Source organism: Arachis ipaensis, chromosome B10, assembly GCF_000816755.2.
Source record: "Arachis ipaensis cultivar K30076 chromosome B10, Araip1.1, whole genome shotgun sequence".
Classification (NCBI taxonomy): Eukaryota; Viridiplantae; Streptophyta; class Magnoliopsida; order Fabales; family Fabaceae; genus Arachis; species Arachis ipaensis.
In genome coordinates this window covers 518,846-533,924 of record NC_029794.2, presented here as the reverse complement: position 1 = coordinate 533,924, position 15,079 = coordinate 518,846, and the positions used below count along the sequence as shown (strand labels likewise).

Below are 15,079 nucleotides of genomic sequence, written 5' to 3'. Positions count from 1 at the left end.
TCATGTTAATATTGGATGTGTTTGTGTTTCTGCTATGCTATTTCTAATTTTTCAGAAATTATATATGAGAGTATTATTGTTCTTGCAATTGTTCATTAGTTTAGAAATTTTGGATGTTTCAAATACATAGTGAAAAAACTCAACTAATAATGAAATAAGGTATTACATTTTATTTCTCTTCTGAATTTTGAATGTGTCTTGTTCACTCAATTTTAGATATGTTTTCAGTGAAAACTTTATATTTAACCTTATAATGCAGAGATGTGTTGATAGAGAAAGAATTTGAGAGAAATCCGTACATGTGGTGTGATAGTGGTGCACTAGAGGAGAGAAAAAATAAAAAATAAATAATTTTTTTGAATAGTCGATACTTGTGAAAGTGGGTATTTAAATTAATTAAATAATAATGAATCCTTATTGATGAATAATAATGAAGATACAAATATATTCCTTTGATATATATATCATTCTAGTTGAAATTCCTTAAGTTATTGATCTCTAAATAGTAAATACATTCTTGTCTAATTTTATCAATTGAACATTTCTATATCATTCTATTTTAAACTAATTACTCAAATATCACCTTTTTAAAACAATTATAATTAATCATAATGAAAAATAAAATAAAAATCAATTATCACCTTAATAAAAAAAGTGATATTTAAGTTAAAAAAATAACATCTTAATAGTAAATATTGAAAAAGATGTCACATTAATAAAAAAGTCAGAAACCAGTAACTAAATATGCATCGAAATTACTAGGAAAGTGATACGATTCTAGAAGATAAAATAAATGGGTTAATTTTTTTTATGGAAATAAAATTTTTGAAGTGTTCATTACCGAATCAGTTAAAAACTTAAAATTTGTTACCATATATATGGGAATGTATATAGTAAATGGAGGAATTTTATGAGGGTAATAACAAGAATATTTTTTTTATATATTGTATTTCAAATTAAAAAAAAAAAGATTTTTGCATTAGAATACCGGTTAAAATATAACCATTCATCTTTATCTATTTACCAATTTAAACTTTTAACATACACGATTTAAGTGCAAAATAAGTGCGTCCAACTTATTTACTAGACCAGAAACATTTTCCACTTTTTTTTTATTTGGTGTCTATAACATACAAATACATACCTGTATTGATGACAAAAGATAAAGTTTGAATCGGAAAATAAAGTAAAATAATAAATACACATACAATCATACCCTCAACTAGACCATACATATATATCTAGAAAATATAAATATATATAAAGGTCTTATAATGCCTCCTGGCTCCATCAAGAAACAAACGCAAAACGATACACAAAATCTAGAAAAAAACAATCTATATATATTAAGGTCTTATAATGGCTCCATCAAGTAATAAACACGCAAAACGTAACACAAATAATGTTCCAGAAACATAGAAATGCTGCTCATCAAGTGGTAGCTAACTCGAAGCAATAGAGCTACCTCGAACTCTAAGCAACGGCGTCTCATCATCTGAAAAATAGGGAAATGATACAAAGGAGTGAGATAAGAATTTTCATCAGTAGGAAATGGAATTTTGCAGAACGGTTTTACCGTGGAACCGAACCGACCAGATGACCGGTTTCCGGTTAACCCGGTTGAATCGGCCAGTCCGATTCGATTTTCAGAACAATGGGCTTTTCACGCCCGAGAATGAAGAAAATATATAAAAAAAAAGAAAAAGAGAAATCTAACACAAGTCATAAGATTTGGAATCTTACCTTGGCTTTCATCTTCAAAAGATTGCCATTCAGTATCGTCTATCTCTGTTTCTTGATTGCCATTCAGTAAAGCACAGAATATCTTAACGAGACTTTCACAATTTGGGATAAAGGACTCGACCATTGATAATTCTAGTTCTTCGTCATTAGCATAGGTGTTGTTGTCAAGAAACATGTTTTCACCGAATGAAAATAGCATCTTCTTCACTGAAGCTTGAGTCGCATTCTCATTATGCTGCTTCAGAAAGCCCAGCAACTCAGCCTGCTTGTCCCAGTATTGGTTACGGCACCTTTGAATTTTCCACGCTTGATCTTTGACCCAATCATCCTCCTCAGTTAATTCAAATCTAAAGTCGTAGGCCTTCTTTAATATGTAATTAACATTAGCCATGATAGACACACCACGCAATTCATAATCATACGCACTATTGAAGGTGGCTTCTAAAGAGGCCTCATACTCCTTCACATTCCAATATATATAGTTTGTAATCCAAGACCGTCCCCTAAAAACTCTAACTTTGTCACTGTGATATGCTTTGAGGATTGGTTCAATGTTGTCCCTATTCTCAAAAGCAGTACCCAGGCGGTGCATTACTTTCATGGTAATTGGATGAACTTCACAAGAAGTAGACTTGTCAATTTGGGGAGGGAAATCATCATCCCGGAAATAATGGAACTCTGGAACAATTAGGTCACGCACTGTTGTGAAAACCAGCGTTATTTCAGGAGAATTCATCAGTGTAGGCATATCATCTTGGACAAAACTCAAAATATCTTGTTTGACATGACAGCAAAAGTGCATAAAACACCGTTCGGAGATGGGAGAGGATTCGCCAAAGATTTCTTCACACATCACTCTTTCGTTGGGAATTAGTATCTTGAATGCTATGTTGCAGTGTTTAATCCACTTCTTGATCACACTCACTGTAGCCTCCTTGTCCGGTTCCAACTTGGATTTGCACATCAACAAGAACTGTATCCGACTGGATTTGTACTTCGTCTCCAACCATTCCTCCACTCCTTCATCGTTGGCTGTTATACCAGTCACTATTGTGCGAAGAGCCTCAACTGCCTGCTTAATCGTATCCTTGATAAAGTTGGTGTCTTCCATTATTGGCTTTGGAATCTCCTCGGTATAACCATTGATGTACGTACTCAAACCACTCCGTAATTTCCCAGCAAGTTCTTGATCCTTCTCATTAAGAGCACCAATGATGCGATCTTGAGTCGGGCTTAGAAGCGAGGAATCCGTTCTAGTATCTGGGAAGAGGGGGGTAGTGTTGCTGTCAATTGGATCGTGATGTACATCTCTGCCGGCGTGATCTTCTGGTAGGCTTAGAGGCGAGGAATCCCTTGTAGTATCTCCCGAGAGGGAGGCAGTGTTGCTGTCAATTCCTCCGCCGGCATGATCTTCCTCTGGGTTTAGAGACGAGGAATCTGTTCTAGTATACCGGCGGCTAAGGGTGGAGTTGCTGATGCGGCTTGGAGTCTGTTGGAAATCCGCTGCACTAATTGGGATGCCCCTTTCAGATGGTTCTTTACACGATTGGAAAATGAGGAGCAAGAAACTGAACAGAGCTCCTAAGAAACCATAATACCATTTTATTTTGGTGAGCTCCACCACAAGAAGTTCCACAAAGAAGTCCATAAGTTCTTTAACAAATTCGTAGTTAGTCTGAATTGACAGAGCCAACGCCATCAGAGCAAATCCAAAAAGCGATACGCTACCATATGCTAACTTACTTTTTGGTGTCTTATTGTGGTGTTCTTGTTCTCGTTCTTCTCCTTGACTAGAAAAGAAGGTGTAGACATAGATCAGCAACAGGGCCCCGAATACACCACATGCTTTGATTTGACTACGATAGGGTGAATCATTCACTCTTCGCCGGTTGGGTGAATCGTTCACTCTTCGCGATTTCCAACGATGAAGGACAAATGGCAAAACAACCACAGGAACACAGACAATAACGAACACAATGATTTTCCACAGTACTTGTTTTGAGCCTCCCATTAGATGCTTCAAGTTGGAACTTGCAGGAAAAAATGCGATTCCAATAATAGCTCCAAAACCATACAATATCCACCAGCTATCGTGGTTCTTCATCGGCACCCCATTGCGAACCAATGTTTCCAATGAATTGGGTCTATTGCCGTCGCGGGTGGCGTTATGAGTTGACATAGAGCGAGCTGTGTGTGAAGCTTGATAGTGACAAAGTGATATTCTAAGCGGAAAGCTCTTCAATTTGGGTCGATATGTTCCAAGGTATAATATTACCTTGATTCTACCATATGGCTCTTCTTCAATAACATCCCAAAAGCTTTGGTCTTCTGAAAGCCACAGAATAATAGTTTCTGTAAGTCTCATCCATGAAAAAAAAAAAAAAAAAAAACACAAAATATCCAACACACTTTTATTCAATCCTGAAAAATTAACGACACGAAGAACATAAAACTTGAAACAGCACTGCAAAGAGGAGATTACCATGTTGGATATAAATTATAAATAAACATCCTAAAATATAACTCAACCCATTTTTTGTCTCATGACAACACTGTCATTCAAACAACATAATCATTGAATACAATGCAAAGCTACTTATTCATTGAGATCTCACATTATACAAACAACTTTCATGACTTAAGTTTGCACATTTTCAACAAACAATTGTAACCAGTGTTATTTTTTCTTTTACAATGATATGTACAAATCACATATAGTACAAAACTACAAACTAACTGGAAATAGATATGAGCTTAGATGCATGATTATATAGTGTAGAGAGGTGAGTTTTTGTCTCTGTTGTTAACATGAGATTATACAATGCTCCCCCTATGAATTTGTCTCTAAGAAACATTATAATATTCATGAATTCGCAAAATGTTTACTCTAGGAACCAGAGAGCATACATACTGGACTAGGCAAGCAATGCTTAACTACATTGAATAAATTTGCATGGCCTTGACATGACTTCGACTAATAACACATATACAAATATGCATTGAAAAAGTACAAAATTTCAATAAACATTACTAAACAGAGGCAAGAAAGAACAATCATCATTCAGCAACAAACATTACAAATAGCAACAAGTAATCACACTGTTACCAAATTCAAAAAGAATGAAAACCAGATAACCCCAATCATAAACACCATTACCAAATTAAATAAAAAATCAACCAAAAATCACCTTGCAAATCAAAAACTCAATCTCTTGAACTCAATAATTACATCAATTATCCAACTAAATAATTGCATCACAGTTATCATAAACTGATTTCAAAGCCTAGAAGCAGAGTGAAATTAAAAACATGAAGCATATAATAAATCAAAAGATCACCAATTGCAAATTTTTTAATAAGAACAGAAGTTAAGAACAATGAAAAATGAAAAAAGATTCAACAGTGCAAATTTAAAATTTAAAAGTTATCAATTTAAAATTTATCATCAAATACAATCAGTGAGCAAAGCCAATCAACCAAGCACTGACTGAGTATTCTGTTCTGATTCTGTGACTGAGAAGCAACAAATTCAAGTTACAGCAACATGCAAAAATACAGGGAGGAGAAAAATCTGAAAAAGAGAGAACAGGGAAGCGATGGTGCAGGGACTCACCAACGGTCGACAGCGAGTTGGCGACCAACCCACGGAAGGCGACGAAGCAAGAGACACCCCCACGAGTTGCTTCTGCCGCCGGTGACGAGACAGACGAACCACGAGATGCCAGTGACTGAGACGAGACTCGAGTGAGACTGGGAGGCAGAATCGAGCAGAGACAACCACGGACGACGAGCAGCAACCAACACGCACAGCTCGAGCACTCACTGGCGGAGGGAGGCGCGAGCAGCCGAGCACAGAGGAGAACGGCGAGATGCGAGCACCCGACGTGGAGGATCCGGCGAGAGGCCCAAGAGCACGAAGACGGAAGTTCTTGAGTGCAACAGACGGCGGCAGCAGTCTCTCACTCCGACAGACGGGGACAACTATTGGTGGAGGCTAGGGTTTGCTTTCATTGGGGGAGGCTAGGGCAATTTGCTCTTTGCCTGAAGGAAGGAGTTGAAGAAGGGGGGAATGGGGGATAACGCGTGCAACTTAAAAGTAGTATTTTTAGCAGATTTGTATAAGATTAGATTGAAGAAACAAATACCTGTGTTGTAGTATTTATAAAGTAGTCATATATAATTTAATCATTTTTTAGAGATGATTTCTGTAGATGATGAAACTTTCTTACAGAGGGAGAGATTATCCCTTGTGTTCAAGTTCATCATCTCAGAGAAATTCCCTTTTACCTCTAATCACATTTTTGGCAACAACATACACTTCTTGCTTTTGGAGGCCAGAACCCAAAAGATCATGTTCAAGAATCACAAAACAGAAATCAGAATAACAAACTTACATGGAAAGTCAAACCACCAGCCACAAAAAATTCAGAATCACAAAAATTTTAACAAAAACTTCTAATCAAATATTCAACAATAAAAACTCGAATCCAAACACAGAGGACTCAGCATCCAAAGTTAGAAAATCCAAAAACAGAATAAATAAACAAAGAATTTATACTCAGCAATCAGCACCCAAATTAAATTCAGAATTATATCACCAACAACCCCCAACTCAGAACACAAAATTAACAACCACTGTTAAAATCAACTATCAACCCCAACTCATAATTCCATCAACAAAATTAACTCTGCAAAAAAATTTCAACAGAATCATTCAAAACAAACCATTATTTCAGAAAATCAGCAACATCATAAATTGAAGTAGCACGCTTACCGGCAACGAGGGAGGAAGGGAAGTGACGGCTAGGAGGAAAGAAATTCTGCTCAGACAGAAAGAGAAGGAGAGAGAGGGCTCGAGGACAACGACCACAGAGATTGCAACGCCAGCAGCTCCAAGCGGATCTTTGAGAGGCGACGACGGCAAGGAGAAGCAATGTCTGCAACGACGACGAGACACGGTTAGGGGTGTTCATGGTTTGGTTAATCCAAAAACCAAACCAGTTTTTTGGTTAACCAAAAATATAGCATTGGTTAATTAACCAAATTGGTTTTACATGATGAAACCGGTTATTAACCGGTTAGTGAATTTCAAAATCGGTTTTTAACCGGTTATTAAAATAAAAACCGGTTTTTAAAAAAATAATCGGTTTTTATATAAAAAACCAGTTTTATTTTGTACCAAAAAACCGGTTTTTGTACTAAAAAATTAGTTTTTATACCATAAAATTGGTTTTTACATGTAAAAATAGATTTTTACACAAAAATTAATATTTTTACACAAAAAACCGGTTTTTGTCCAAAAACCGGTTTTTATACTAAAAAATTGGTTTTTATACCATAAAATTGGTTTTTACATGTAAAAATAGATTTTTACACAAAAATTAATATTTTTACATACAAAAACCCAAAATTTTAAACCTTTTTTTAATTGAATATTTTTAATCTAATTTTTTTCTAAATGATACGAGTAACATTTGTAAATAATGAAGTCCCTTCCATTGCTTTCGTTCCTTTTTCTTTCTTATCTCTTTTCAATATTTTCTATAAATAATTTTTTCTCTTTCTCTCTCTCTCTCTCCCCTCTTCTCTTTCTTTTCTCTCTCTCTCTCTCTCTCCCATTTTTCTCTCTCCTCCTCTCTTTCTCTTCTCTCTCCCCCTCCTCTCTATCTATCTCTCTCTCTCCCCAAGGAAAAAGAGAGGAGAAAGTAGAGAGATATGGGAGAGAGAGAAGGAGAGGAGAGGAGAGGAGAGAGAGAGAGAGGAGGGGAGAGAGAGGAGGAGAGATAGAAAAAGGGGAGAGATGATTAGAGAGAGAAAGGGGAGGAGAGAGAGAACGGAGGGGGAGATAGAGGACAAGGAAAGAGAGAGAGAGAGAGAGAGAGAGAGGAAGTGAGAGAGCGGAGAGGGGGAGGGGGAGAAAGAGGGAAAGGGGAGAGAGAGAGAGAGAAAAAAAAAAGGGGAGGGGAGAGAGAGAGGATGGAGAGGAGAGAGAGAGAGAGAGAAAAAGAGAGGGAGAAGGGGAAAGAGAGAGATAGGGGAGAGAGAGGAGAGAAAGAGGGAAAAAGGAAAGAGAGAGAGAGAGAGAAGGAAAGGAGAGAGGAGATAAAGAGAAAAATGAGTTAGAGAGAGAAGGGAGAGAGAGGGGGGAAGGAAAGGGGAGAGAGAGGGAAAAGGAAGAGAAATAGGGAGAAAAGAAGAGAGAGAAGGGGATAGAGAATAGAGAGAGAGAGAGGGGATAGGGAGAGAGAAAAGGAGAGGAGGAGAAAGAGAAAAATGAGAGAGAGAGAGAGAGAGAGAAAGAAGGGAGGGAGAGAGAGAGAGAGAAAGAGAGAGTAAGGGGGAGAGGGAGGGAGAGAGAAAGGGAGAGAGAGAGAGAGAGAGTGAGAAAGAGTATGTAATTTGGTTTTGAAATTAGGTTTTGATTTTAATTTGGTTTTGGTTTTGGTTAACCGGTTAAAAACCGGTTTTTTAATTTGGTTTTGGTTAACCAATTCTAAAAAATATGGATATGGTTTTTAAATTGTTTCATTAAACTGGTTAACCAAAATGTGGTTATGATTTTTTAACCGATTAACCACATTTTGGTTTTTTTATGAACACCCCTAGACATGGTGCGGAGCAAAGAGGCAGCAACGGAAAGATTGACGGGAAGCAGAGAAGAGGTGACAAGCAGAAACGATGAGGAGCAGGGCGAGGAGGGCAGAAGCACCAACGACCCACGATGAGGGTGGATAGCGGTGATGGTGGCGGCTGCTCTTCGTTGGGGTTGGAGGAAGATTGGAAGGAAATTAGGGTTGAGGTGTGGAGAGGTGAGGGACTGAACAAAAGGGGCTGGGGGCTCTGTGGGTACTGATTAGGATTTAGGGCTTTAATCTTAGGCGTTTTTTTTTTTTTTTTAAAGGCCAAAACGAGTTTTTAAATTGTTTCATTAAACTGGTTAACCAAAATGTGGTTATGATTTTTTAACCGATTAACCACATTTTGGTTTTTTTATGAACACCCCTAGACATGGTGCGGAGCAAAGAGGCAGCAACGGAAAGATTGACGGGAAGCAGAGAAGAGGTGACAAGCAGAAACGATGAGGAGCAGGGCGAGGAGGGCAGAAGCACCAACGACCCACGATGAGGGTGGATAGCGGTGATGGTGGCGGCTGCTCTTCGTTGGGGTTGGAGGAAGATTGGAAGGAAATTAGGGTTGAGGTGTGGAGAGGTGAGGGACTGAACAAAAGGGGCTGGGGGCTCTGTGGGTACTGATTAGGATTTAGGGCTTTAATCTTAGGCGTTTTTTTTTTTTTTTTAAAGAGCCAAGACGACACCGTTTAGTTTTTTAACTTTCAAACCAAAAACCGTTAAAAACCGAACGGTTCTCCCGGTTCACCGGTTAACCACCGGTTCGACCGGTTTTTTCACTGGTTTTTTGTCAGACGATTTTTGACCTTACCCGGACCGATTAAATGACCAGTTCCCGGTTAATCCAATTGAACCGGCCGGTCCGGTTCGATTTTCAGAACCATGGATTTCAGACACCCGTATCTAAATTGTTCTGACCTATTCAGATGAGGCCTCATGGACTGGATATTCCCTATTGGATCGACTTGTCAGGCTCAATTCTGGATTTAGCTTGTAAACCAAGAGAAAAGTGGACTGGGCCAACGTTCTACGGGCTAAGTATAAACACCAACCATTCATCAAATTTTTTGATGGCCAAGGAAAAAAAGAAAAAGAAACTATAGGCCAGGAATTAAAAAGGCTTATGGTAGCAAGGAAGTGGGACAAACAGGAGTGTGTAGCCAGAACAGAGGAAAAAGAAAAACAAGAACTTCTGAAGGGGGAAACAAAGGAGAATGCTACTGGAAGACTATCCAAAGAAGATCAGAAGGCGAAACATAAAGGAGAGTGCCAAAAAGCAAAGCCAGGGGAGAATATCTATTATGTTGAGTTGGCAAGTGACGAAGATGAAGAAAAAGAAATGGAAGCACAGACAGATTGGGAAATGCGACTTGCAAAGAAATTTGGAACTGAATCTGAATTTGAAGAGGAAACGAGAAACAAAACAGATCCCAATGCTAACTTATAGAGAGAGCCAGGAGGAGCAAGAAGATAGAGAACCCAAGAAAACCAAGAACAGCATCAACTCTAATGGTTCAGGGGAGTATCAGTTAGCTAGGCTAGTTACTGGTCAGATTATTGGAATGCAAACGGCTGAGGAGGCGAGCCTTATCAAGCCCCAACCTCAGCCATGAGTATCATCAGTTGGAATTGTCGGGGAATAGCGGCTGCCCCAACAATTTCTGAGTTGTATAACCTTTGTAAAAAAGTAAAGCCGCTTATAGTTTTTTTAATGGAAACCAGGGCCAGTCAAGAAAGAATGAGTAGGATTAGAAGAAGGCTGAATTTTGACAAGTTTTTTTGTGTAGAACCCCGGGGCTTGTCCGGTGGGCTATGTTTGCTATGGAAATCCAATATTAATATTGATGTTTATGAGTGGTGTGATAATTATATTAAAGCAAGTATTAATATTAATAATGTTATGAAATGGCAGGGTGTTTTCGTGTATGGCAACCCAGTTTTCCAAAAGCGAAGGAAACTCTGGCGGGAACTTACGGTAAGTAATAGAAACAGGGAAGAACCTCAAGCTGTTTTGGGGGATTTCAATGATATCCTAAGTCAAGACGAAAAGGTAGGCCTTCATCCTCAACCAAAAATTTATTTGGATTCCTTTAGAAAATTTGTAGATGATAATAGTTTAATAGATATAGACCTTAAAGGAAGTAGGTTCACATGGTACAGCAACCCAAGAAATAACTTTGTCACTAGAGAAAGACTAGATAGGGTATTAGTGAATTGGAAATGGCTGAATTTACATCAGAATGTGGTTCTAAAAGCTGCTCCGGCCATAAGTTCAGATCATTATGCCTTAATTTTGGAAACACAGCCGAAAGTTCGGATAAAAAAAGAATTCAGGTTTGAGGCCTTTTGGATAGAGCATGAGGAGTGCAAAGAGGTTATTAGGAGGAGTTGGCAGCAGGATGATGGAAATAGAAACTGTTGGAATCAATTCATAAGAAAAAGGGGTAGATGCATAAGGGAATTGACGGAGTGGAGCAGAAGAAAGTTTAAAAGAGCAGACAAGGAAATAGAAAAAAAGAAGAATGAGCTAATTCAAATACAAAAGGGCGATATGACAGACAGAGATCAAAAAAGAGAGAAAGAACTGAAGAATCAGATAAATGATCTTTGGAAGCAAGAAGAAAAATACTGGGGGCAAACATCAAGGTTGAAATAGATTAAATGGGGAGACAAAAACACAGCCTTCTTTCATGCAACAACCATACAGAGAAGAATGCGAAATAGAATTGACAAACTGAAAGATGAGGCTAGACATTGGATACAGGGAGAAGCAGACATTATGAGATTAGTAGAAACACATTTTGCCAAGCTGTTCACCTCAGAAGGGGATAGGAACATGGAAGACTGCTTAAAACATATACCTATGAGAGTCACGAGTAAGATGAATGATGACTTAATGGCAAAGATCAAAGATGAGGAAATTAAGGAAGCAGTCTTTGGCATGGGAAGCTTAAAAGCCCCGGGGCCTGATGGGTTAAATGGACTCTTCTTCCAACAGCATTGGGATATTCTGAATAAAGAAGTGTGTGGCGTGGTGAGGCAGATTTTTGAAGAAGGAAGCTTACCAGAGGACTTAGGAGAAACAACTGTGGTTTTAATTCCAAAAGTGAAGCAACCGGAGAGTCTGAATCAACTCAGACCCATCAGCTGCTGTAACTTCATATACAAGATTGTAACAAGGGTCTTGGTCGGACGATTGAGGAAAGTGCTTGATGTTGTCATATCTCCGGTCCAGAGCGCTTTTATAAAAGGAAGGCTCATACAGGACAATATAATAGTAGTGCAGGAAGTGTTTCACAAATTAAACAGAAAAGGAAATCAAGGAAGTAATGATATAGCCATCAAATTGGATATGAATAAGGCCTATGACAGATTGGAATGGAATTTTTTGCAAAGGGTCATGGAAAAGTTCGGTTTTAGTAGAGAATGGGTGAAGCTGATGATGAGTTGTGTTAAGAGTGCCACTTATAGATTTAAAATTAATGGAAAATTGTCGGCCAAGATCCACCCTCAAAGGGGACTAAGACAGGGAGATCCTCTATCGCCTTATCTCTTTATCTTAGCAGCGGAAAGTTTTACTATTCTCATGGAAAGGGCTTTGATGGACAACCTGATTTCAGGAATAAAATTAGCTCCAACTGCACCAGTTATAACCCATTTGCTATTCGCTGATGACTGTATCATTTTTGCAGGTGCGCAAGAAGAGGAAATTTATCAATTAATTCAGATCATAAACAAGTATACAGAGGCATCAGGACAGAGAATAAATACAGAGAAATCCGGACTGATCTTTGGAAGCCAGGTTTCGATTCAGAGGAGAGTAAATATTGAAGAGATCACCGGAATGGCGTCGTGGGAAGAGCCAGGAAAATACTTAGGATTACCAGCTACATGGGGGAGATCCAAGAACAAGGCGCTAGAATGGATTCAGGAGAAGATACTAGACAAAATGCAAGGATGGAAGGAGAAACTTTTAAATCAAGCGGGAAAGGAAGTTTTGATAAAGGCTGTTATTCAGGCGATTCCGGTCTATGCCATGAACGTTATCAAATTCCCCAAGTCTTTTTGCAGGAAGATTGAATCAATAATTGCGAAATTCTGGTGGACTAATAACGGTAAGGAAAGAAGCATTCACTGGAAGAGCTGGAAAAAGATGACCAGAAGCAAATTAAACGGAGGCCTAGGATTTAAAGATTTTGAAAGCCAAAACATAGCACTCTTGGCCAAGCAAGCTTGGAGACTGGTAAAGGAGGAGGATGCAATATGGGCTCGGATCCTAAAGGCCATATACTATCCAAATTGTAGCCTATGGGAAGCGGGAAGAGGAGGCAACGCATCATGGATTTGGAGGAGTATGTTGGAGGGTAGAGATTTTCTCAGAAGGAAAGGAAGGTGGAGTGTAGGAAGTGGAGAAGGGATACATATCTGGGATGATAATTGGGTGGTAGGAATAGACAAGTTGAGGAGAGTCGGAGAAAGTCAACATAGAAGAGTGAGCGAGCTAGTAAGAGAGGGCGAGGGCTGGGATTTAGACAAAATTCGGGAAATTTTTCATGCAAATGAGATTGAGCGGATAACAAGAACGCCCATTAGTTTGATTAACAAAAAGGATCATTTTGTTTGGCCGTATAGGAATGACGGACAGTATTCAGTCAAATCAGGATATCAGGCAGCGAAGGAGGAGAAGGATACAAAGGAATTCACAATGCTAGGCAAGGCTTCAACAAGTCAGAATTCGAAGGAGATATGGGAGAGGATTTGGAGATTACCGGTACCGGAGAAGGTTAAAATGTTTCTATGGAAAGCAGTGCATGGAATTCTGCCAGTGAACGCGAATTTATATCAGCGCAAAAGTGCTCTCACTCCCAAGTGCAGCATATGTCATGAACAAGATGAAACAATAGAACATGTGTTGCTATTATGCCCGTGGACAAGAGCGGTATGGTTTGGATCTAGTATTCAAATCGTGCCTACGGCTTATGATGTCAAATCTTTTGAAGAATGGTTGATAAACACAATTGACAAAATTAAAAAACTGGCAGGAAGTGAACAAGACAAAGTTTTGTGCAAACTAGGATGTGTCTGTTGGTGCATTTGGAAAACCAGGAACCAGCACATATTTCAGCAAACAAAACTCAATCCACATAATACAATTATCCATTCAGAACAGATTGCAGCAGAATATCATAATACAACGAAAGACCTCAACAAAGATAATAGAGCTATGGCAGATAGGAATGGAGAGAATCGGAGAATTACCTGGAGGCCTCCAGCCCGCAACAAGATGAAAGTAAATATAGACGCGGCTTTTCAAAGGGAGACAGGAATCGCAACAACAGCAGCAGTGTTCAGGGACTGGCAAGGTAAAATCATAACCGGAGCTTCATCAAAATTCAAATCAACATCAGCTTTAGCAGCTGAAGCACAAGCATACAGAGAAGCTCTTATTCTCACAAAAAATTTACAGATAAGGAACTGCATAATTGAATCAGATTGTTTACCTCTGGTTCAAGCGATCAAGGCAAGAACGCCCTTAGCTGAAGCAGATGCAATCATCAGGGACATTCTACAACTGCTGGAAGAGGCGCCGGATGTGGGAGCTACTTGGACTCCACGAGAAGGCAACACCCTGGCTCACCAACTGGCAGCAATGGCAGCAGTAAATCAACTACAGAGGCAGTGGACAGTTACTCCACCTGTGCAGATCAGAAATATTATCAGAACGGAAGCAGGATTCGCAATTCTTCAGAACAACCAACGCAATCGAATTCAAGACAATCAGGTTTCAATTTCTACCAATCTTCAAGGAAATCAAAGAGACGAAGGATTACCTGGACGGGTGGAAACGGAAACCTGGAACAGCCATGCAACTCAGGGGGATCGGCGGCTTCAGCACCCGGTTTCAATTCGGCAGACAAAACCCACCAGTAGAGACACTTTCAACATCAGAAATAGCCCAATCGAAGGGGACGAAGCCACATCTCATAGTGGGCAGATGCTCTCTCGGCAAAAGGGTAGCAATGGTCACAACGCGGCGGTGAATGGAGCAGATTTAGGACGTTGTCAAGAGCAGCAAGGGGAGCTTCGGCGAGGGAGAGAATACGCGCCGATTGAAGATGGCACACACACGGTGAACGGCGGACGAACTGAAGCTGAAGACACAAATCCGGATGGCCCGCAGCAGCATCTGAATCTTCACATGGAGGTTCGGTGACGTTGGCGGAGCAACGAAGCATTCATCGGAAGGGAGAGAAGACTCCAAATTTAATCCCACTTGTTATAAAAGTGAATACACGTATATAAATTATAAAGTATCATAAAAAGCATAAATGGGATCTAGAGTACCTTTTTCCCCCCTAGCAGGAGGGGCAAAAGCTTTGTCCCTTAGTTGATCCCACACGCTTAATTATTAAGTTTATAAACAAATAAAAAATAAAAAAATACAACGCTGTAATAAATACACTTAGTCCAAGCAATTGCAGCATCATCAATACCTCTACCAATCATGTTCATTTCTGATGCTTGAAGATTATATTAAAAAGATCATGACAGCATTATAAATCATTTGGTAGGGATTGTAAGTTCCATCAACATATTGCACGAAACTCCTCATTCAAATATCATAGGACAAAGCTAATTACTTAAGGAGTAAATATTTGCACTAGTCCTATGAACGAAGAAAAAGAAAAATATTTGCACTAGTTCTT

The 15,079-nt window shown here is 39.1% G+C and overlaps 3 protein-coding genes across 4 annotated transcripts; 1 reads left to right on the top strand and 2 right to left on the bottom strand.

Moving 5' to 3' along the window:
• On the bottom strand, positions 1,150–2,178 carry LOC107622504. 2 transcript variants are annotated; one of them, XM_021114885.1, is made up of 2 exons: positions 1,744–2,178; positions 1,150–1,495 (listed from the first exon to the last, which is right to left on the bottom strand). In XM_021114885.1, exons 1-2 carry the CDS (start codon positions 2,132–2,134, stop codon positions 1,443–1,445), a joined length of 444 nt encoding a protein of 147 aa, XP_020970544.1. In that variant the 5' UTR covers positions 2,135–2,178; the 3' UTR covers positions 1,150–1,442. The 2 variants fall into 2 exon arrangements, with proteins under 2 accessions (XP_020970544.1, XP_020970545.1); XM_021114886.1 differs by having other exon boundaries at positions 1,150–1,489.
• On the bottom strand, positions 2,196–3,922 carry LOC110267815. The gene is made up of 2 exons (XM_021113628.1): positions 2,323–3,922; positions 2,196–2,203 (listed from the first exon to the last, which is right to left on the bottom strand). The coding sequence occupies exons 1-2, from the start codon at positions 3,920–3,922 to the stop codon at positions 2,196–2,198; spliced, it is 1,608 nt and encodes a 535-aa protein (XP_020969287.1).
• Positions 11,086–14,586, top strand: LOC110267813. The gene has a single exon (XM_021113623.1). The coding sequence runs from the start codon at positions 11,086–11,088 to the stop codon at positions 14,584–14,586; it is 3,501 nt and encodes a 1,166-aa protein (XP_020969282.1).

What these genes read in the sequence shown, in the direction of transcription:
- LOC107622504 (XM_021114885.1), bottom strand. Translation starts at nt 2,134, where the DNA reads ATGGCTAATGTTAATTACATATTAAAGAAGGCCTACGACTTTAGATTT. An exon ending in TTTTGAAGATGAAAGCCAAG is followed by an intron (nt 1,496 to 1,743) that starts GTAAGATTCCAA and finishes CCTATTTTTCAG; the next exon opens with ATGATGAGACGCCGTTGCTT.
- LOC110267815 (XM_021113628.1), bottom strand. Translation starts at nt 3,922, where the DNA reads ATGTCAACTCATAACGCCACCCGCGACGGCAATAGACCCAATTCATTG.
- LOC110267813 (XM_021113623.1), top strand. Translation starts at nt 11,086, where the DNA reads ATGCGAAATAGAATTGACAAACTGAAAGATGAGGCTAGACATTGGATA.